At 46.4% G+C, this 21,178-nt stretch overlaps 1 protein-coding gene across 1 annotated transcript in view; it reads left to right on the top strand.

Annotated features, from left to right (window-relative positions):
* Positions 1-21,178, top strand: part of CDC73 (cell division cycle 73) — a 159,451-nt gene that overhangs the window by 10,623 nt on the left and 127,650 nt on the right. Inside the window, exons 3-7 of the mRNA XM_040406873.1 lie at positions 752-821; positions 2,870-2,932; positions 3,018-3,070; positions 12,821-12,909; positions 19,598-19,814. Of these exons, the coding sequence (XP_040262807.1) occupies positions 752-821; positions 2,870-2,932; positions 3,018-3,070; positions 12,821-12,909; positions 19,598-19,814 (492 nt within the window). The remainder of the gene's footprint in view (positions 1-751; positions 822-2,869; positions 2,933-3,017; positions 3,071-12,820; positions 12,910-19,597; positions 19,815-21,178) is intronic.

Raw genomic sequence — 21,178 nt, 5'->3', positions numbered from 1 at the left:
CGATATCCCCACATTGTCTGTGAAGAGAATACCCCTTTAATTATAGATTTGGTTTACATGTGGTAACATTTTAGGTTGGTTTTCTTTCCAGATTCGGTCTGTTTTTACAATGGACAGCATCCGTGCTGAATCCTAACCCTGTAATTATTTCAATGGCTGTGTGCACATGAGCATTATTTTCCTCTGACCGTCTGCCTGTTCTGGAAAAATCGCAGCATGTTCTGTCTTCATCCACTTTTCATGCAGGACTGGTCTATGCAAGTCGGTGAACGCATTCGTGGACATAACTAACTCAACTTGCGTGCAAAACCATCAATTTGTTCCTGAACACATCCTGACACAATCCATGTCGCTCATGAAAGAGGCCTAAAAGCAGCCTGTAGTCATGTCGCCCTGCCAGGCTCCTTCATGATGAACAGCTATGTTTTGGATTAGCCCCATTGAGTGATACGTGCAGAAATCTGATGGTCAGACTCTGACTTCTACCCTTCATTCCTCTGCAGATGCACAGATGTGGCATTCAGTAGTGTGAACACAGCCGTGTTGCTATATTACTGCTATACAAGGAAATGCTAAAGATACACTTCTATCTACCTTATCTATATAATAATTATTTTTTTTTGCATCCTCAAGTTCATCTCTTCTATGAAGGCCTTGGACCAACCAGTATAATGCCTAATAAATAGACAGTTGGCATTTCTATTATGCTGTATGTTACGAATCTTATATTTTTTTTGGTTTGTTTTTTCAGACAGAAAACATTCCTGTTGTCAGAAGACCTGACAGAAAAGACCTTCTTGCCTACTTAAATGGGGAAACATGTAAGTATGTTTTTGGGGTTAACACTGGTTAGGATATGTTTCATTTGGGCTAGCTGACATTTGTACACTCATCAACAAAACAAAAAGCCACCAAGAAGGAGTTTTTGGAATGGGTTTGCCCACAAATGTTGTAGCTGGGCCTGTAGCTGTAGATGGCTGAAGCTCGATTGGAAATAAATCTGCTGACCTGGCAGACCAGGGAAGTGTTGTATCTGGTAGAGATATTCCTGGGAAACCCTTGCTGTGTTTGGGTGAGCATGGATGCTGGATCTTTTGATTTGCGCAACGGGGAGATGCAGCGACGGCCGTGTGGGGAGCAGGGTAAGTATCGTCTACGTGAGGAACCCTGGAATTGAGGGTCATGTTTTATATGTTGGATAACCCCTTTAAAGGGAGTCTGTCACCAACCAGACTGGTTTAAAACCGACCACATAGTTCAGTGGGACACAAAGACATGACACAGATGTTACCTTTGTTTTGTTTTTTCAGATCATCCAAATCGCCCAAAAAGTCATTTTTATGATATGCTAATGAGCCGTCGCAAGTGCCCAGGGGCGGAGAGTTTGCTGAAAGTGCCCAAGTTCCCCCTGCCTCTCTCGTGCCTAACTCCGTCCCTCAGTAAACTCCGGCCAACCCTGTGGCTCTGTGACATCATATATCCCTATAGGCCGTTCGCGCATCGCTGCCGGGCCCGGGCATGCGCAGTGTTCTGCCCACAGTGGGAAGAGGCACAGAGATATGCAGTGCGCATGCGCCAGTTACTTGGTGCATGCGCACTGCATATCTCTGTGCCTCTGCGATGCACGAACGGCCTATAGGGAAATATGATGTCACAGAGCCACAGGGCTGGCCTGAGCTTACTGAGGGGCGGAGTTAGGCGCGGGGGAAGTTGGGCACCTTCAGCAAACTCCACCCCTGGGCTCTTGCGACTGCTCATTATCCTATCATAAAAACGACTTTTTGGCCGATTTGGATGATCTGAAAAACGAAACAAATGTACCATCTGTGTCATGTCTGTGTCCCTCTGAACTATGTGATTGGTTTGAAACCGGTCAGGTTGGTGACAGACTCCCTTTAAGCCTTTATTTGCTATAGCACTCCTGCAGTGTTGTCCATAATTTTCTTTGGAGACAAGCTGATCAAGATTTGTAACAGGGTTGATGTTCCTGGAGGGATACACCAAATGGAAAAGGATTTAGGAAAACTAGAGGAATAGTCAAAAATCTGGCAACTAAAATGTAATGTTGATAAGTGGAAGATAATGCACCTGGGGTGTAAAAACCCAAGAGCAGAATATAAAATCAGTGATACAGTCCTAACCTCAGTATCTGAGGAAAGGGATTTAGGGGTCATTATTTCAGAAGACTTAAAGGTAGGCAGACAATGTCACAGAGGAGCAGGAAATGCTAGCAGAATGCTTGGGTGTATAGGGAGAGGCATTACTAGTAGAAAGAGGGAGGTGCTCATGCCGCTCTACAGAGCACTAGTAAGACCTCATTTGGAGTATTGTGCGCAGTACTGGAGACCATATCTCCAGAAGGATATTGATACTTTGGAGAGAGTTCAGAGAAGAGCTACTAAACTGGTACATGGATTGCAGGATAAAACTTACCAGGAAAGATTAAAGGACCTTAACATGTATAGCTTGGAAGAAAGACGAGACAGAGGGGATATGATAGAAACTTTTAAATACATAAAGGGAATCAACAAGGTAAAAGAGGAGAGAATATTTAAAAGAAGAAAAACTGCTACAAGAGAACATAGTTTTAAATTAGAGGAAGTATTACTTTACTGAGAGCGTAGTGGATGCATGGAATAGCCTTCCTGCAGAAGTGGTAGCTGCAAATACAGTGAAGGGGTTTAAGCATGCATGGGATAGGCATAAGGCTATCCTTCATATAAGATAGGGCCAGGGGCTATTTATAGTATTCAGTATATTGGGCAGACTAGATGGGCCAAATGGTTCTTATCTGCCGACACATTCTATGTGGCTTTTTATGGGTTCACCAGTGTGACTTACTGACCAATTTTCTTTTCTTCCTCTCCAGCTACTTCTGCTAGTATAGACCGAAGTGCTCCACTGGAAATTGGTCTTCAGAGATCTTCACAAGGTATGTATCAATTCTGTTCTAGTGGTGTAGTATATTCTGGAACGTGAAGCCTGAGTGTAACTTTTATTTGTATTGTCTTCTATAGTGAAGAGGGCTACAGATGAAATATTAGCTGAAGCAAAGAAACCTAGAATAGAGGTGAGTTCCGTCTTGCACGTCTAGCCTTCAGCTTTAAAGAAACTTTGGAAGTGAGAAACACACAGAGCTGCAATGAATGCTGAATTCTTCACTGATTCTTGAGCAGTATTGGTGATAAATGTCTTTCTCCGTCTCATTCTATGTGTAACTGTCTTGGGGTGGGGAAGGTGCACATTAAAGCCCCTTCCTACTCCACCTGTGTAAATGTTCAGATGGTGTGGTCCTCTCATAATTAACTTGTTACTACACCTGCAGCACCCAGTGGCACTGCTTGACAGGAAGACAGCTGTTAGGTATAATGCATACAGCGCCACATTCTCCAGTGCAGTCACTTTTGCATTTGGGTGGTTACCATTGAAATCAGTGATGTAATTGAAGACTTAACCAGATTCCCAGTGGTTCTTTCACAGTTATTTTCACTTTAGCTCATTGACAACAATGACCTCCCCTCCCTGCATTTGTCGCAATTTGAGAACATTTTTGATCCTGGCCGCTTAACCCCTCAGATGCCATGGCCAATAGTTAATTCGACTTCTGAGTGGCTAGACAGTGATTACGTTCCCTCTGTCATTGACTGTCCTGTGATGCATTTAAGATACCAAAAAGTTCATATGGTAACTGAAGGCCCCAGTATCTCTTTACTAGGTTCAAGATCCTTTGGGAGGGTCTTAAAGAGGACCTGTCAACCCTCCTGACATGCCTTTTAACATTTACATGCATTGCTTATGTAATAACAATTCTGGAGCATCTATACGTATGGCTGTGTCGCTCCATTCCTTTATTATTTCTACTAGAAGTTCTGAATGAATTCCTAGCATTCTGCAGTAAGGGTGCAGAGGGGTGTTAACCAGTTTCTGGGTGTCCTTGCACAGTTTCGCTCTATCCAGTCAGTGCTGCCATTGTCAGTCTGTGCAGCTACACCCCCCCCCCCCCAAGCTGGTTAATGCCCCTCTGTACCCTTATGGCAGACTGTTAGCAATTCATTCATAATTTCTAGTAGAAATAATAAAGGAATGGCGCAACATGGAGCCAAAAAAAGAATAGATGCTCCAAAATTGTCATATGAGGAATGCATGTAACGATTAAAATAGGCATGTCAGTAGTGGTGACAGTGCCAGTTTAACGTGTACCAATCATTTAAATTTACTTCCTTTATTATGCCCATGTCTAATATTCCTGCAATGGTGCTTGAGAGTTTGTGAACTATATTCCTGCATACATTTCACCTAAAACTAGCTAGTGATGGCAGCATACTAGGTGACCTGTTCCATTTAAAAAGTGGTTGTCCGTTTTTTACTATTGATGACCTTTCCTCGGTATAGGTAATGAATATCAGATCAGCAGATGTAACTCCCAGCCCCTCTGCCGATCAGCTGTTTGGAGAGAAGGCAGTGCTCATAGGCACGCTGCCTTCTCTGCTTTGTTTACCTGCTTGCAGCAGCAATTGCAGCGGTGAACACATCTAGCTACAAATATGGCGTCCCCATTCACATCAATATGCGGACAGACAGAGCTGCTCATAGAAGTGAATGGGGAATCCGTACTTGTAATTACACCTGCTCAACACTGCAATTGCTGCGGTAAACAGAGCAGAGAAGGCGGTGCTCGTATCAGAGGTGCCTTCTCTTCAAACTTCTGATTGGTGAGGGTGCTGGGAGTATGACCCCTACCATTCCTAAGGATGGGTCATCAATAGTAAATAACGGACAACCCCTTTTAAGACTTTGATTCATAAATACTTCATCACATCTTCCCTGGCATCTCTTAGAAACCCAGCCCCTTAAGCAACCTAGAATTTCAGTTTTATCCTCCTCTGACTCGACTGATATGTCGAATGGAGTCCTCAAGAATGTATTATGACGAGGACCCATTATCTGAAGGGGAAGTCATAGAAGAAAAGAAATACTACCCTTTTCCAGAGGAGTTTGATTCCTTACGTAAACAGGTTGTCTCACTTCAGCAAATGGCATTTATCATGTAGAATAAGTTAATACACAGCACTTACTAATGTATTGTGACTCTCCATCTTGCCTCCTTTGCTGGTTTGATAAATTTTTCAATCACATTTATACACTGCTTTTTTTTTTCCAGGGGTCATGGCTAGAGTTGAGCAAAGCGATCTGATGCTTAATCCGAAGTCGCTTTGTTCAAAACTTCAGAGCAATACTCTACGGAGATTCGTCTCTGTACAGTATTAGAATGTATGGGCTCTGATGAGCTGAAGTTAGTTATTCACTAAGTCGTGTGTGACTTTGTTGAATACCTTCAGGTAGTTGATTTTTAAAGTGCAAAACCACTTTAAAACTTGAAACCGAACTCTGCTTCGGTTCTGAGGTACTAGTTGTTCTGCTAAGCTAAGTAAACTGCATGTCAGCTCTTAGCGGAGCAGGCAGGAGCCCACTCCGCTCAGCTAATCCTGGCTTAGTACATGGTTACAGAGTACACATGTGCTATGCCAGGAGTTAATCATCCAGGGGGCACAGGCAGGAGCAGCAATATGCGCTCCTGCCTGTACGCACAGCGCTGCCGCCCCATTACATAGCCTGTACACCGCTGAGCTGTCAGCGGTGTAGAGAGAACTGAGTTTTAAGCGCACAGGGAATGGTTTGTTTTAGGTTGGAAAAAGACTTAAGGAAAATTTTTCTTACATTTTTTAGGTCCCTAACTACTTAAAAATATAAAAATAATAAAGTCAGAATTATTCACGTCTTACATTGATTATCAGGCCTAAAATATGTCAATTGATCATGAGGGGAAGTCAGTTTTGCTTGAGTTTGTGTTGATGTACTTTGCCACATTTATCAAATGTTGCATGTTTGATACATTTCTTATCCTTAAATTTAGCACTTTTGTCTAGAAAAGCTGCTCTAGTTTTTCTAGTCTACCCCACTCCTAGAGTTGGGATTGTGGCCTTTTTTTTGTGACTTTAAAATAAAAAAAGTCTCAAAGATAAATCTGCAGTGACACTCGATAACACAGCTAACCACACCCACTTTCCCACCCACATTGCAAAACTGGAGTGAGGTTTTTTTTTTTTTTTTGTACAAATGGGCACAAAGTCACAAGTTCCATTTAGGGAATTTATGAAGGCAGAATTCTGGAGTGAAGGTATGATAAATGCCTTTGTGTTCTTTGAGAACTGCCACATGGGCCATAGACACAATGGACAGGAGCTGACCTCATTGACTTCTATGGGCAGGTTTTCTGGACATGCTGATAAGCTGTGATCTCGCCTATTGTGAGGCCTAATTACTAGTGTTGGGCGAGCATGCTCGGCCGAACACCAGTTCGGCTCGAGCATCGCTATGCTCGGCACATCGTGGTGTTCGGCCGAATATCACGTGTGCTCGAGCACGATGCTCGAGTCAGTGTATTAAAATCTAATTTGGCCTCTATTTCTGAATGCTAACCACTACACTATAGAGCTTACTAGTAGTAAGTATTCCTATACAGCCGAAGTCTCGTAATTTAGTTAAAAAAAAAATTGTAACTGGCAACGCAGCTCTATAGTGTAGTGGTTAACATTCTGGGCTGTAATGTAGAAGGTTGTGAGTTCGAATCCAGTCAGAAACTTTTTGGAAATAGAGGCTAAATAAAATGTATATATTTCATTTTTTATTGTAATTGTAAAAATGTGTAATTACTTAACCACCTCAGCCCCCAGTGCTTAAACACCCTGAAAGACCAGGCCACTTTTTACACTTCTGACCTACACTACTTTCACCGTTTATTGCTCGGTCATGCAACTTACCACCCAAATGAATTTTACCTCCTTTTCTTCTCACTAATAGAGCTTTCATTTGGTGGTATTTCATTGCTGCTGACATTTTTACTTTTTTTGTTATTAATCGAAATTTAACGATTTTTTTGCAAAAAAATGACATTTTTCACTTTCAGTTGTAAAATTTTGCAAAAAAAAACGACATCCATATATAAATTTTGCTCTAAATTTATTGTTCTACATGTCTTTGATAAAAAAAAAATGTTTGGGTAAAAAAAAAAAATGGTTTGGGTAAAAGTTATAGCGTTTACAAACTATGGTACAAAAATGTGAATTTCCGCTTTTTGAAGCAGCTCTGACTTTCTGAGCACCTGTCATGTTTCCTGAGGTTCTACAATGGCCAGACAGTACAAACACCCCACAAATGACCCCATTTCGGAAAGTACACACCCTAAGGTATTCGCTGATGGGCATAGTGAGTTCATAGAACTTTTTATTTTTTGTCACAAGTTAGCGGAAAATGATGATTTTTTTCTTTTTTTTTTTTTTTCTTACAAAGTCTCATATTCCACTAACTTGTGACAAAAAATAAAAACTTCCATGAACTCACTATGCCCATCACGAAATACCTTGGGGTCTCTTCTTTCCAAAATGGGGTCACTTGTGGGGTAGTTATACTGCCCTGGCATTCTAGGGGCCCAAATGTGTGGTAAGGAGTTTGAAATCAAATTCTGTAAAAAATGAGGAGTGAAATCCGAAAGGTGCTCTTTGGAATATGGGCCCCTTTGCCCACCTAGGCTGCAAAAAAGTGTCACACATCTGGTATCTCTGTACTCAGGAGAAGGTGGGGAATGTGTTTTGGGGTGTCATTTTACATATACCCATGCTGGGTGAGAGAAATATCTTGGCAAAATACAACTTTTCCCATTTTTTTATACAAAGTTGGCATTTGACCAAGATATTTATCTCACCCAGCATGGGTATATGTAAAAAGACACCCCAAAACACATTCCTCAACTTCTCCTGAATACAGAGATACCAGATGTGTGACACTTTTTTGCAGCCTAGGTGGGCAAAGGGGCCCATATTCCAAACAGCACCTTTCGGATTTCACTCGTCATTTTTTACAGAATTTGATTTCAAACTCCTTACCACACATTTGGGCCCCTAGAATGCCAGGGCAGTATAACTACCCCACAAGTGACCCCATTTTGGAAAGAAGAGACCCCAAGGTATTCGCTGATGGGCATAGTGAGTTCATGGAAGTTTTTATTTTTTGTCACAAGTTAGTGGAATATGAGACTTTGTATGAAAAAAAAAAAAAAAAAAAAAAAATCATCATTTTCCACTAACTTGTGACAAAAAATAAAAAATTCTAGGAACTCGCCATGCCCCTCACAGAATACCTTGGGGTGTCTTCTTTCCAAAATGGGGTCACTTGTGGGGTAGTTATACTGCCCTGGCATTTTCCAGGGGCCCTAATGTGTGGTAAGTAGGTAAATGACCAGTGAAATCCGAAAGGTGCTCTTTGGAATGTGGGCCCCTTTGCCCACCTAGGCTGCAAAAAAGTGTCACACATCTGGTATCGCCGTATTCAGGAGACGTTGGGGAATGTGTTTTGGGGTGTCTTTTTACATATACCCATGCTGGGTGAGAGAAATATCTTGGCAAAAGACAACTTTTTCCATTTTTTTATACAAAGTTGGCATTTGACCAAGATATTTATCTCACCCAGCATGGGTATATGTAAAATGACACCCCAAAACACATTGCCCAACTTCTCCTGAGTACGGCGATACCAGATGTGTGACACTTTTTTGCAGCCTAGATGCGCAAAGGGGCCCAAATTCCTTTTAGGAGGGCATTTTTAGACATTTGGATACCAGACTTCTTCTCACGCTTTAAGGCCCCTAGAATGCCAGGGCAGTATAAATACCCCACATGTGACCCCATTTTAGAAAGAAGACACCCCAAGGTATTCAATGAGGGGCATGGCGAGTTCATAGAAATTATTTTTTTTTGGCACAAGTTAGCGGAAATTGATATTTTTAATTTTTTTCTCACAAAGTCTCCCGTTCCGCTAACTTGGGACAAAAATTTCAATCTTTCATGGACTCAATATGCCCCTCACGGAATACCTGGGGGTGTCTTCTTTCCGAAATGGGGTCACATGTGGGGTATTTATACTGCCCTGGCATTCTAGGGGCCCTAAAGCGTGAGAAGAAGTCTGGAATATAAATGTCTAAAAAATTTTACGCATTTGGATTCCGTGAGGGGTATGGGGAGTTCATGTGAGTTTTTATTTTTTGTCACAAGTTAGTGGAATATGAGACTTTGTAAGAAAAAAAAAAAAAATTCCGCTAACTTGGGCCAAAAAAAAGACTGAATGCAGCCTTACAGGGGGGGGGGGGGGGGGAAATCAATGACAGGGGGGTGATCAATGACGGGGGTGATCAGGGAGTCTATATGGGGTGATCACCTCCGTCATTGATCACTCCCCTGTAAGGCTTCATTCAGACGTCCGTATGATTTTTACGGATCCGATCAGTCTATCAGTGGATCCGTAAAAATCATGCGGACATCTGAATGGAGCTTTACAGGGGGGTGATCAATGACAGAGGGGTAATCAATGACAGGGGGGTGATCAGGGAGTCTATATGGGGTGATCACCACAGTCATTGATCACTCCCCTGTAAGGCTGCATTCAGACGTCCGTATGATTTTTACGGATCCGATCAGTCTATCAGTGGATCCGTAAAAATCATGCGGACATCTGAATGGAGCTTTACAGGGGGGTGATCAATGACAGGGGGGTAATCAATGACAGGGGGGTGATCAGGGAGTCTATATGGGGTGATCAGGGGTGATCAAGGGCTAATAAGGGGTTAATAAGTGACGGGGGGGGGGGGGGGGGGTGTAGTGTAGTGGTGCTTGGTGCAACATATTACTGAGCTGCCTGTGTCCTCTGGTGGTCGATCCAAACAAAGGGGACCACCAGAGGACCAGGTAGCAGGTATATTAGACGCTGTTATCAAAACAGCGTCTAATATACCTGTTAGGGGTTAAAAAAATCACATCTCCAGCCTGCCAGCGAACGATCGCCGCTGGCAGGCTGGAGATCCACTCGCTTACCTTCCGATCCTGTGAACGCGCGCGCCTGTGTGCGCGCGTTCACAGGAAATCTCGCGTCTCGCGAGAGGACGCACCGGCGCGTCCACCCAGAACAACAGGACCGCCGCAAAGACGCAATCCTGCGTACGGCGGTCCTGAGGAGGTTAAAAATAAATAAATAAAAGGTTTCTGTCTGTATTCAAACTCACAACCTTCTACATTACAGCCCAGAATGTTAACCACTACACTATAGAGCTGCATGGCCAGTTAGGCTACTTTCACACTGGTATTTCTGGGTCTGCTTGTGAGATCAGTTTCAGGGCTCTTACAAGCGGCCCAAAATGGATCAGTTGAGCCCAAATGCGTTCTAAACGGATAAGGATCCGTTCAGAATGCATCAGTTTGATCTCCGTTGCGTTTTTTTTAGACGTCACTAAAACGCAGCTTGCAGCGTTTTTTTTGGTGACCGTCTGACTATGTGGAGCCAAACGGATCCGTTTTGACTTACAATGAATAATGCAAACGGATCCGTTATTAACGGATACAAGCGTTTGCATTATTGGTGCGGAACCATATGTGCAGATACAAGACGGATCCGCACCAAACGCGAGTGTGAAAAAGTAGCCTTACTAACATAAAATATCAGACTTCTGCATTATAGGAATACTTACTACTAGTAAGCTCTATAGTGTAGTGGTTAACATTCTGGGCTGTAATGTAGAAGGTTGAGTTCGAATCCCGCCAGAAACTTTTCAAAAATAGAGGCTAAATTAGATTTAAATACACTGGGTGTCCCCAAGCACTGGCTCCATATGTGGACATGGCTATATATGGAGTCAGAGCAGGGACTCCTAAGTCGAACTAGAGTCCAGACACCCTCCCCTCTTCAGAGCAGCAGGTGCCGGTTTAATGCTCGGGTTCTCCCATTGACTTCCAGTGTGCTCGGGTGCTCTGTAGAGCAGTGGTCCCCAACCTTTTTTGCACCAAGGACCGGTTTCATGCAAGACAATTTTCCCAGGGGGTGGGGGTTCTGGGGGCGGGGCTTAAGGGGGGGCCGGGGCTGACTGATTCACGCGCATAACAAAACACAAGGTGCATATTATAATATAGAACACTATATAATGACTATATAAACTGACTATGGTCTCTGCTGCACTGTACCATATTTTTCGCCCTATAAGATGCACCTAGTTTTAGAGGAGAACAATAAGAAAAAAAAATTTCATTACACCTCAGGTCAGACCTCAGATTAGACCCCCAATGGCTCAGATCAACCCCCAAACCTTTAGCCATCTATCAGCCCCTCATGTCAGCCATAAGCCCCCCATTAGCCCCTCATGTCAGCCATAAGCCCCCCATTAGCCCCTCATGTCAGCCATAAGCCCCCCATTAGCCCCTCATGTCAGCCATAAGCCCCCCATTAGCCCCCAGTGCAATTAAAAAACAAACAAAAAAAACACTTACCTCTCCTGCTCCTGGTCACCATCGCGATCCTCTTCATTCTGCTGTCGGCTGGCTGTGTATAGCGGCGCACAGCGTGAGGTCACAGAGAGACCTCACGCTGTGCGCAGCCCTGCACAGCCGATAGCCGAGCCGAGGACCAGGAAGCGGTGAGTACAGATCCTTCACTGCTCCCTGGTCCTTCTGTACTAATGAAGCGCTTCCATAATGGAAGCGCTTCATTAGTACAGAGTTAAAGACTACCCTGATCGCCGCGGCCCGGCTAACAATCTTCCACGGCCCGGTCCTGGGCCGCGGCCCGGCGGTTGGGGACCGCTGCTGTAGAGCACCCGAGCATCGGGAAGTGTTCTACTTGAGCACACAAGCACTTTGGTGCTCGACTAACACTACTAATGACCAGTGCGAAACAGTTATTTATACATTTTTTAAGTATAGGTTGTGATTAGGGATGAGCGAATCAACTTCGTATGAAACATCTGAAGTCGATTCGCATAAAACTTATTTTCAATACTGTATTAGAATGTATTGGATCTGATGAGCCGAAGTTATTACTTCCAAGGTACCACTTGGAACTGAACCGGAGTTCAGAAAATGTTTTTTTTTTAAAGTAGAAATCAATTTATGAAGTTATTACTCAAAGTCTCACGAGACTTTGCAAAGTAATAACTTCGGCTCATCGAAGCCATTACATTCTAATACTGTAGGGGAGCATGTCAGCGCTGCAGCCAGTGATTGGCTGCAGGCGGCATCAGACCAGATGTTTACAGCGATGTGGTGCAGCAGAGCATCCCTGACCTGGAAGGGAAGTAGCTCGGAGGCAGGAATCAGGAAATTAAGCTTCTTTTCACAGGTCTGGCCAAGAGTGAGGTTTGCAACCCTACCCCCTCCAAACTTGTGCAACCTCTTTACAGACTAGGTCATTTTTTGATGGCACATTACCTTTTGAAGGGATTATCCAACCCCAAAAATGCCCCACCAAATGCCCAGGCACCTCAGAGACTGTACTTGCCTTGCTCCCTGGCACACGTGCCATTTCTGCTGCCCACACAAACCCCCGTCCCCCGCTGCATCTCCCCATAACATGGATCAAAACATTCGGCGACTGGGAGCAGCCAATAGCAGCCCGCAACGGGAACAAGTCTCCCTAGCGTCACCCGCCAAGATATAGCGGTGGCCGTGGCAACAGAAGCAACATGGGTGCCAGGGAGCTGGTTAAGTACAATCTGTGGGGGGGAAGGGGGGGGGGTGCAATTTTGGGGTTGGATAACCCCTTTAAAGTTATAAACTATATTTTTAATTGTCTTAACATCTAAAGTCAGATCTGTCTTCCAAATCACATTACAGGGTCACTTTGTGGTGGAAATGTAGCATTCTTTTCTTTTTACCTTCTCATGGCAGCTGGCAGTACCAAGGACATAACATAGTTAGGTTTTATAGGTAATTTGCTCTCTTCCTAGGATGAAGAACGTGTACGTCTTGACAAAGAGAGACTGGCTGCTAGGCTGGAAGGCCATAAAGAAGGCATTGTGCAGACCGAGCAAATTCGGTAAGCGGTGTTTTTCGCATGATTTACCTTTTGGCATTGTCTTGTTCAGTTTTAGTGGAAAAAAGTCTGTTAAATTGCTCAGTATATTGAGCAGCCTGGGTGTAGCATGTGCCGTAAGGGGTAGTCTGTTTATAGACCTATACTCTATTCAACTACATGAACTTTTCTTTAATATTATATTGTCCCAAAACTGTACATTTAGAGGGTCATTTATCGTTGTCTCTTTGCCACTATTGTGGTTTAAGTAAGTTGCAAATTAATTTGCATCTCATAATCTGCGACTTCTTCAGCTCCTTGCCACTTTTCTAAAGTGGTGAGAAAAGGGGGAGGGGTGAAGCCTATCATTGCCTGTCGGATTTGCTGTAACTCGCGCAAGAAACTGCCTCTAATAAATTAGTTATCCTTTAAGATGTGTCTGTCATTTCTCGTGCATGGCATTGGGGGACACAGCACCATGGGTATATGTCCAACTACCACTAGGAGGCGACACTAGACATACCACATTTTGGCTCCTCGCCGTTGGGCTATACCCTCTCCACAGGCACTAGGCAGCTCAGTCTTGTTCTAGTGTCTGTAGGGCAGACCTGACCTGCTTTTTGTGCAGGTCATCCTGCTACTTTTTAATTTTAATTTTTTTCTTCAATCATTTTTTCTTTCTCTTCTCTGCAGGTTCTGGCCTGCTGCAGGGGTGGCTCCATCGTGTTCCACTTTAGTTGCCCCCCTGCGGGCGCGTACTTCGGTACCTGGCAGCCACCCAGTCCCCAAATCTGCTTCCGCAGTGGAATTTCGGCAGTCCCACGGTTCCCGTGTTGAGTCCGCCGAGGGGGTGGTTACTGCTGCGCCTGAAGACGTCTGAGGGTGAGTATGTTAGATTAGGGATCCCACCCTCCTTCCCGGGCCTGGGCGCGTTCCCCCCCTCATACTCCCTTCCCGGATAATACAGTAAAATGCCTTGCCTCTGATGTGAAAGGTTGAGAGTTCAAATCCCAGGAGAAACTTTTCCTAATACAGCTCTCATTGCTGTGTGGGTAAATGCCTTGACTCTGATAAGTGCCTTGCCTCTGTTGCATTAGGTTGTGGGTTTTTTCTCTCAGCTGTATCCTGGCCCCAGAAGCCCCCTGGCCTTCCGTTTTTTCTCTCCCCGGGGGTCTCTTCTTCAGTTCTCTCCCCCACCTGGCCCCCGTTCGTCGCGGCAGTTCTGGGGCACTATCGAGAGCGAACGGCCGCGCTCCACTAATTTAGTCCCCGGCTTTTTGGGTCTACTAGGCCGCAACTCCCCGCCCACTTTCTCCCTTCCCGGGCTTACTCCGTCTCCTCCCCTCCGTGGGGGGAGCCTGGGAGGGGCCTCTTCTGCCTGCCAAGCTGGCCCTAGGTTCCCTGCTCTCTCTCTGAGGGGCGGGTCTTCCTCCGGCTGTCGGCTCCTGCTATCTCCGGTCGCCATCTTCTGCTCTGGGTGCGCTGCACAGCTCCTGGGGTCCGGTAGGCAGCCTCTGGCTGAATTGCTCCGCAGGCTCCTTTCCCTCTCTCCCCTCTCGATTGCTGCATTCTCCTGCAGCCCTGCCACCTGCTATATTGCTGCTGCAGCACCTCTTGGGAACTGTGGCATCCGGGGTCAGATAGGTCAGCCCTGCTGCTCTATGGGGCCTCCTCTCCCAGCCTCCCTATCGGATCGCCACGGTTTTTACGTGCGTCCGTTGTCTACGGAGGTTTCCACGTGGTCGCCTTGTCCCCCCTCCCACCCTTTTGTGTGTAGGTCCCCCCTGAGTGGGCTCCCTCCATGTCGATCCATGGAAACCTTGCCTGACTCGCCCAATCCCTGGCGGAGTCGCTGGAGCGCTACCTACAAATTGCGGTCTCCTTCCCCCTCCTGAGCCACGCTCACGCTCAGATACAGGGTCACGCAAGGAGTAGCCCATGGACCAACCTCGGGTGGTCTCAACTAGCTTCCACCCCTCCTCGGCATCCTCGGGTCCCCCAGGACAGGCCTGAGGCTGGTGACGAAGCCTTCTCTGTCAGTTGCCTCTGGGGACACCTCTGCACAGATTCCCTCGGAACAGAGCATCAGGCGGTCTTCCACCATGCAGAATCCCTCTGCGTGGTCAAGTCAAACGTGCATGGTGGTACCTACCCTACCAGGTTTGGTGCCCCTTTAGTGTACTTTCGGATGGCGCTCTCCTGCCTGCACAGGTAATTTCCGCACTGGTAAGGCAGCCGTCACCGTGCTTAGCAACTGGGACACCTACGCGGTGTCTCTGGTATGTACGCCCTCGTAGGCTGTGCACGACAGACCTTCCTGGTTCCCCTATCCAGGGGCTATGTTCTAGGCAAGCTGATAATTCAGGCAAATGCCATTTGTAGGGTTGGCAACCCTTCTCGGCCTCTAAAGGTTCTTTTGTAATGCCTGTACCAGAGAATACAGGCCGGCTTCTATGCCGTGGCGATTAAATCTGTCTGTTTCCAGCTGCCTTGTTACTTTCATAGGTAGAGTACCTGCTTACTGGCTATGGTGTTCCATGCAGCACTATTTCCCCCTACCGGGCGAGATATACAGGCCGCCTTCAATTGCCGTAGCAATTGCACCTGTCTGTTTCCAGCCACCTTGCTCCCTTCATGGGTAGAGTCCCTACACCATCTCCTGATGCTGTATCCAATATCCCTGGCGGGCTCTATTGTGTTCCGGGCGGCACTATTTCTCCCTTCTCGGTGAGATATAGAGGCCACTCTCAATTGCTGTGCAATTGCCTATGTTTGGTTCTAGTGGGCACCAGGCTGCCACCTTGTTTCCTTCATTTTTATTTAACTTCTCTATCTCCAGGAGCTGTTGCCTTTGCTCCTGTCTGGCCTTATGGTGTACCTTGCGGCACTATTTCTCCCTTACCGGACGAGATATTGAGGCCACTTTGTAGTGCCGTTGCCACTGCAACCTCATCTAGTGTGCACCAAACAGCCATCTTACTCCCTTCTTAGGTAGAGTTCCTGCACCGTCTCTGATTCTGCAGCCGTTACACCTGTCGGGCTCTATGGTGTACCATGCGGGCCTGTTTCCCTCTTTTTAGGTGAAATAGAGGGCATTCTTCAGTTGCCATTGCACTTACCTAGTTGTGGTGTGCACCTGTCGTTCCTTGTGGAACCGTGCGGCCCTATTTTCCCTTCCCGAGCGAAATATAGGTGCCATAGCTAACGTGGCAGCCGTTGCACTTCTCTGGTCCTAGGGTGCTCCATGCGGCCACATCACTCTAATCTTAGACCTAGTACCTCTGCCATCTCCAGATGCTGTACCCATTGCATCTCTCTGGTCGTATCTCTGCACTACACAGCCTTATTTGTACCTTACAGGTTGAGGACCTGTACCTTCCGGTCGCATTCCTGGATGCTGTGGCTTTGTTTCCACCCTCCTTAGTGTGCAACATGCAGCCACTTTACCTCGGTTTTGGGCGTGTATTTTTAGTACCCACGTGCTGGGCCCTATGGTGCAATCTGTGGCCCATACAGTTTCTGTATTACTGAGTGCTTCCTTCCCCGGGCTCTAATCTGTGCTGCGGATGTTGGTTACTTCCCTTTCCGGCCATCCTGGTTCAGCACGAACATGGTAGCCATATCTGGCAGGGGTGGGCCAGCCCAACCCACACCTCCACCTTGTCGGTCTATTACTACTTCTGGTGTACCCAGTATATGGCTGATCTGATCTGGTGGGTGGTCCACATACAACCACGCTCCCTACACCATGGCCAGGTGGTTGTTGGTTTTTGTGCTAGGGTTACTATTGCCATCCCTATCAAATACTACTTTTGGCTGCACTCCACGTTCCCCATATTATAAAGGAGTACCCGCATTGTTTTCTATTACAGGGCGGACCATTCCTGGTGGAGTACAGTGATCTCCACTGGATCTTCTCCTTGTTGGGATACGTAGCTTGGTGAGCACCGGCCGCTGCAGCAGTTTTCAGCCATCACTGGATGTCCTCCCTGATGAGTCAGGGACAGAACCACTGAGCGCCACACACCTGCCTGGTAGGTGAATTTTCTGCTGATTGCTCTGACATAGGACAGGGTTCCGTAGTTCCTTCTGGGTCCGGGTGTTCCCTTATATTCTCTGCTTAGTTGTACTATCTAACAGAGGGCAGTCCCTTGGGACCTTGCTATTGTCTGCGCCCATCTGGTACTCTCTCCCCCTGGGAGCCTTCTGTATTTCAGTCGCAGCTGGTTTCTACATTTCGTGTAGTCAATCCCGCTTCTTTTATAGCGACTTCGCCATTCCTAATGCATATGGGCGTCTGTTGTTTTAGTGGTACAACCCAAGCCGCTGTATTTGCCCTCCCCGGGACAATGTATGCAGATTGCTAGCCACTATTCTTTAAAATGGCTAGTTGTCCATGGCCAATTCCTTCCCATTTGGTGGTTCTTTTCATTTTTTCTTGGATATTCTGGTTTTTGTTGTCCTCTGGTGGTTCAGTTCATGGTTCCTTGTGAGCCCATTGCGGGTACTCCTTTCTGGAGTCCCTGTCCCCGTTCATTTGACCACACAGATTCTGTAGGATTATTGTTGTTTGGGAGGGTCCTGGGTTGATTGTTCCCCTTGCGGATTCCAATAGCCTTGTGGACCTCTTGGGATTCGTGTCTATCTTCCCATCCTCCCACGTCAAGTACCTGGTGTTGAGTGGTTTAGTGCTACGGTTTGCATTTTCACCTTATGGTCTCCTTCAGGAGGGACTTCCTCCTGTTTGTAGAATCTTCCTCCTTAGATTGTTGGGAGTGCTCTCCATCTCCTCCCATGTCTCAGTCCAGTGTGTCCCTGCTGAGATTTCCTGGCCCTGCATCTCCCTGATACTTCATTTGGCCGGAGTTTCTCCGGTCTTGCGCTTCTCAGCGATATTTTGTTTTCAGAGGCTCGTTCCTCGTCTTCTGGTTTGGGGATGCAGGTCTTCTCCTTTCTCTTTTTACCTGGCCTTTACTTACTACCCCCTCCCCTTCCAGGGGTTGGCGGTTTCCCTTAGCGCCTTTGGGATTTTTTCCTTTCAATAGGGCGCTTAATTTTTTCAACTGCTTTGCGGTGAGGGGAGACCCGCTCCACTCACATTTGAGCCTTGCTATGGCTTCCCTCACTCGTTGGCCTTAGTGATTCCATGTTCCCTTGCTCCCCTGGCCCTTCAGGGGTTGACCTCAGGGTGTTTGTGCTTTCGCCTGAGACAATTGGGATGTTAGGTAGATCCGATACGCGATGCTGTCCTACTTTCTCTCCAGCCTTTGGCTGAGCTGGGTGTTCCCCTTTGCCTTCTTCGTGCATTTGGGACCTTCTCCCAGGCATTTGTCCTGGGGTGCTGGCAGTCGTCACTGTGGCCTCCTTGGAGTTTCTCCCTTGTTATGAGGTTACCTGCCTATTCCGTGCTTTTCTCCTGTTGGGTCACATGGTTCTCCCGCACCTGTATGCCCAACAGGTGACATGGTTGTTCTTCCCACCCTCGGGGACTGCTTTGGGACGTCCCATGGTGCTGTGTCCCCCAATGCCATGCACGAGAAAATTTGATTTTTTTTTGTACTCACTGTAAAATAATTTTCTCGTAGTAGGCATTGGGGGACACAGATCCCACCCTATGTTGTTTTACTTCCGCTTCTCCAGGCTGGTCTCTTGATCTTTCCCGGTACGGGAGTTGTTGGTTCCTTGCCTTTCTTCTCTCTCCTACTGCTTTTGGTACAAACTGAGCTGCCTAGTGTCTGTGGAGAGGGTATAGCCCAACGGGGAGGAGCTAACACTTTTTATGTCTAGTGTCGCCTCCTAGTAGTAGTTGTACATATACCCATGGTGCTGTGTCCCCCAATGCCTACTACGAGAAAAGGATTTTACGGTGAGTAGCAAAAAAATAAAAATAATTGGATTTTTTGTAAAGTGTAGGGCAAGTGATGGGTAACAATTTTGCTAAGACTTTTAGCCAAATTTTTTTTATTTTTGGTTAGAAAACGGGCTGAAATGGCCCTTAGCAACGCTCTTTTGAAGAGTGCTGCTAAGGGCCATCCGTCTCCAAAGACGGGCTGTGCAGCCAGACGCTGTGTATCCCTGGGAGACAGAAGGCTGGGCACAGGAGTCTTAGGAGTTAAAATGACATTTATTTTCCCCCTTTCTATGCAATCTAATGCTCCGTTACATTCACTGACCTGCGATCCCTGTGATGATAATTCATGAATCAGCCGCCGGAAGTAGAAGCACTGTGCGCAGTGAGCCGGCTGCTACATGAATTATTATCACAGGGATCGCAGGTCAGTGAATGTAACAGAGCATTAGATTGCATAGAAAGGGGGAATATAAATGTCATTTTAACTCCTAAGACTCCTGTGCCCAGCCTTCTGTCTCCCAGGGAAGCACGAGGCAGAAGCACAGGTAGATGAAGACTGGTATATGGGAACGCCAGTCTTGATAAATTTACCCCATAGTGTGTATTTGACAGCATTTAATACCTCTCCTAAAAGAGGCCACTGACTTCATTGATGCAAACCCAAGAAATTATTCTGTAAGGGTTAAACAGCTGAGTATGAGTTGTTACTCATATGACCGTGCACTCAGTAGTGCAGATGAGGCTGGTAGGAGGACTCTGGGTGCAGTGCTGTATACAGGTATTTAGATAAAGTCTGTGCTTTCAAAGAATGTGTAATATAGCAAGTTTTATGTCTCTTCTTTTTCCCGTCATTATTTTCAGATCCCTCTCAGAAGCCATGTCAGTTGAAAAAATTGCTGCCATCAAAGCCAAAATTATGGCCAAAAGAAAAACTACAATCAAAACCGATTTGGATGATGATATAACAGCCTTAAAACAGAGAAGTTTTGTGGATGCAGAAGTGGATGTTACCAGGGATATTGTCAGTAGGGAAAGAGTGTGGAGGACGAGAACGACTATACTGCAGAGTACAGGAAAGGTGCGCGTTCGGCTTTGCTCTTGTCCGTTTCATTCTTGGCTTTATAAACCTTTCTGTATTGTTAGTCTTTTGCCTCTCCTGTGAAATCAGCTTAGGCTACTTTCACACTCGCGTTTGGTGCGGATCCGTCATGGATCTGCACAAACACATCCGTTCAGATAATACAACCGCATGCATCCGTTCAGAACGTATCCGTTTGTATTATCTTTAACATGGCCAAAACGGATCCGTCTTCAACACCATTGAAAGTCAATGGAGGACGGATCCGTTTTCTATTGTCAGTGAAAACTGATCCGTCCTCATTGACTTACATTGTGTGTCAGGACGGATCCGTTTAGCTCAGTTTTGTCAGACTGACACCAAAACGCTGCAAGCAGCGTTTTGGTGTCAGTCTCCAAAGCGGAATGGAGCCGGAACGGAGCCAAACTGATGCATTCTGAGCAGATCCTTATCCATTCAGAATGCATTAAGGGCAAAACTGATCCGTTTTGGACCGCTTGTGAGAGCCCTGAACGGATCTCACAAACGGAAAGCCAAAACGCCAGTGTGAAAGTAGCATTAGCAACTGCACAGGTCCACAGGACTGTGGTTTTCGTTATAGAATTTGATATATGAGAAGATTTTGGATTTTCTTTTTCGTTCTAGCTTTAAGGGTCCATTCACACGTCCGTTTTTCTCGCCCAATTCCTTGGGGGACACAGGAAACCTTGGGTATAGCTCATCTCCATAGGAGGCGTGACACTAAGTGAAAGACTGTTAAGCCCCTCCTCCAGCAGCTATACCCTCAGCCTGGAGCGAGCGACTACCAGTTTTTTGCTTAGTGTCAAGGAGGCAAGACACTCTCTGCACTGCAGAGCTGTCTTTGCTAAAGATTTTATTTTTTCTCTTTTATTATTTTCAACTTTTTTTCCTTTTTTCAACAGGGACAACAGAGTCGCATTAGACCTCTCTGTTTTCCCGGGGTTGAGCTGCGCCAGTGCCGGCTATCCGCACTGCTGCCTCCCCCACAGAAGAAAAGGAGGACCAGGGCAGCCCAGCTCCCCTGCATCCCGCCAGCACAAGGGTCGCCCACCTGCAAGCCCCTCTCCACCTCCCTGCCACTTCGGTGACAGTGGCTGAAGGGGCGTCCCTGCTGGATGGACAGAGGGTGAAAACGTCGATGGTGAGGTGGCTGTGCAGCCGTTCTACCCCCCCCCCCGTTAGGGCCTGATGCTGCTGTCCCCTCTGCCTGACCTTCATGTCAGTTACAAGTTACAGCTCTCTTAGCTGTGAGTCCTGCGGCTCCTTTGTGTGTGGGGCAAAAGCGGAGCGATGCTCGTGGGGGAGGGTTACAGCGCAGTTTTACCTCAGGTGCGGCGGCCGTG

Source organism: Bufo bufo, chromosome 9, assembly GCF_905171765.1.
Source record: "Bufo bufo chromosome 9, aBufBuf1.1, whole genome shotgun sequence".
Taxonomy (NCBI): Eukaryota; Metazoa; Chordata; class Amphibia; order Anura; family Bufonidae; genus Bufo; species Bufo bufo.
The sequence above is the reverse complement of the archived record's forward strand: the minus strand, read 5'-3'. Positions and strand labels throughout refer to the sequence as shown.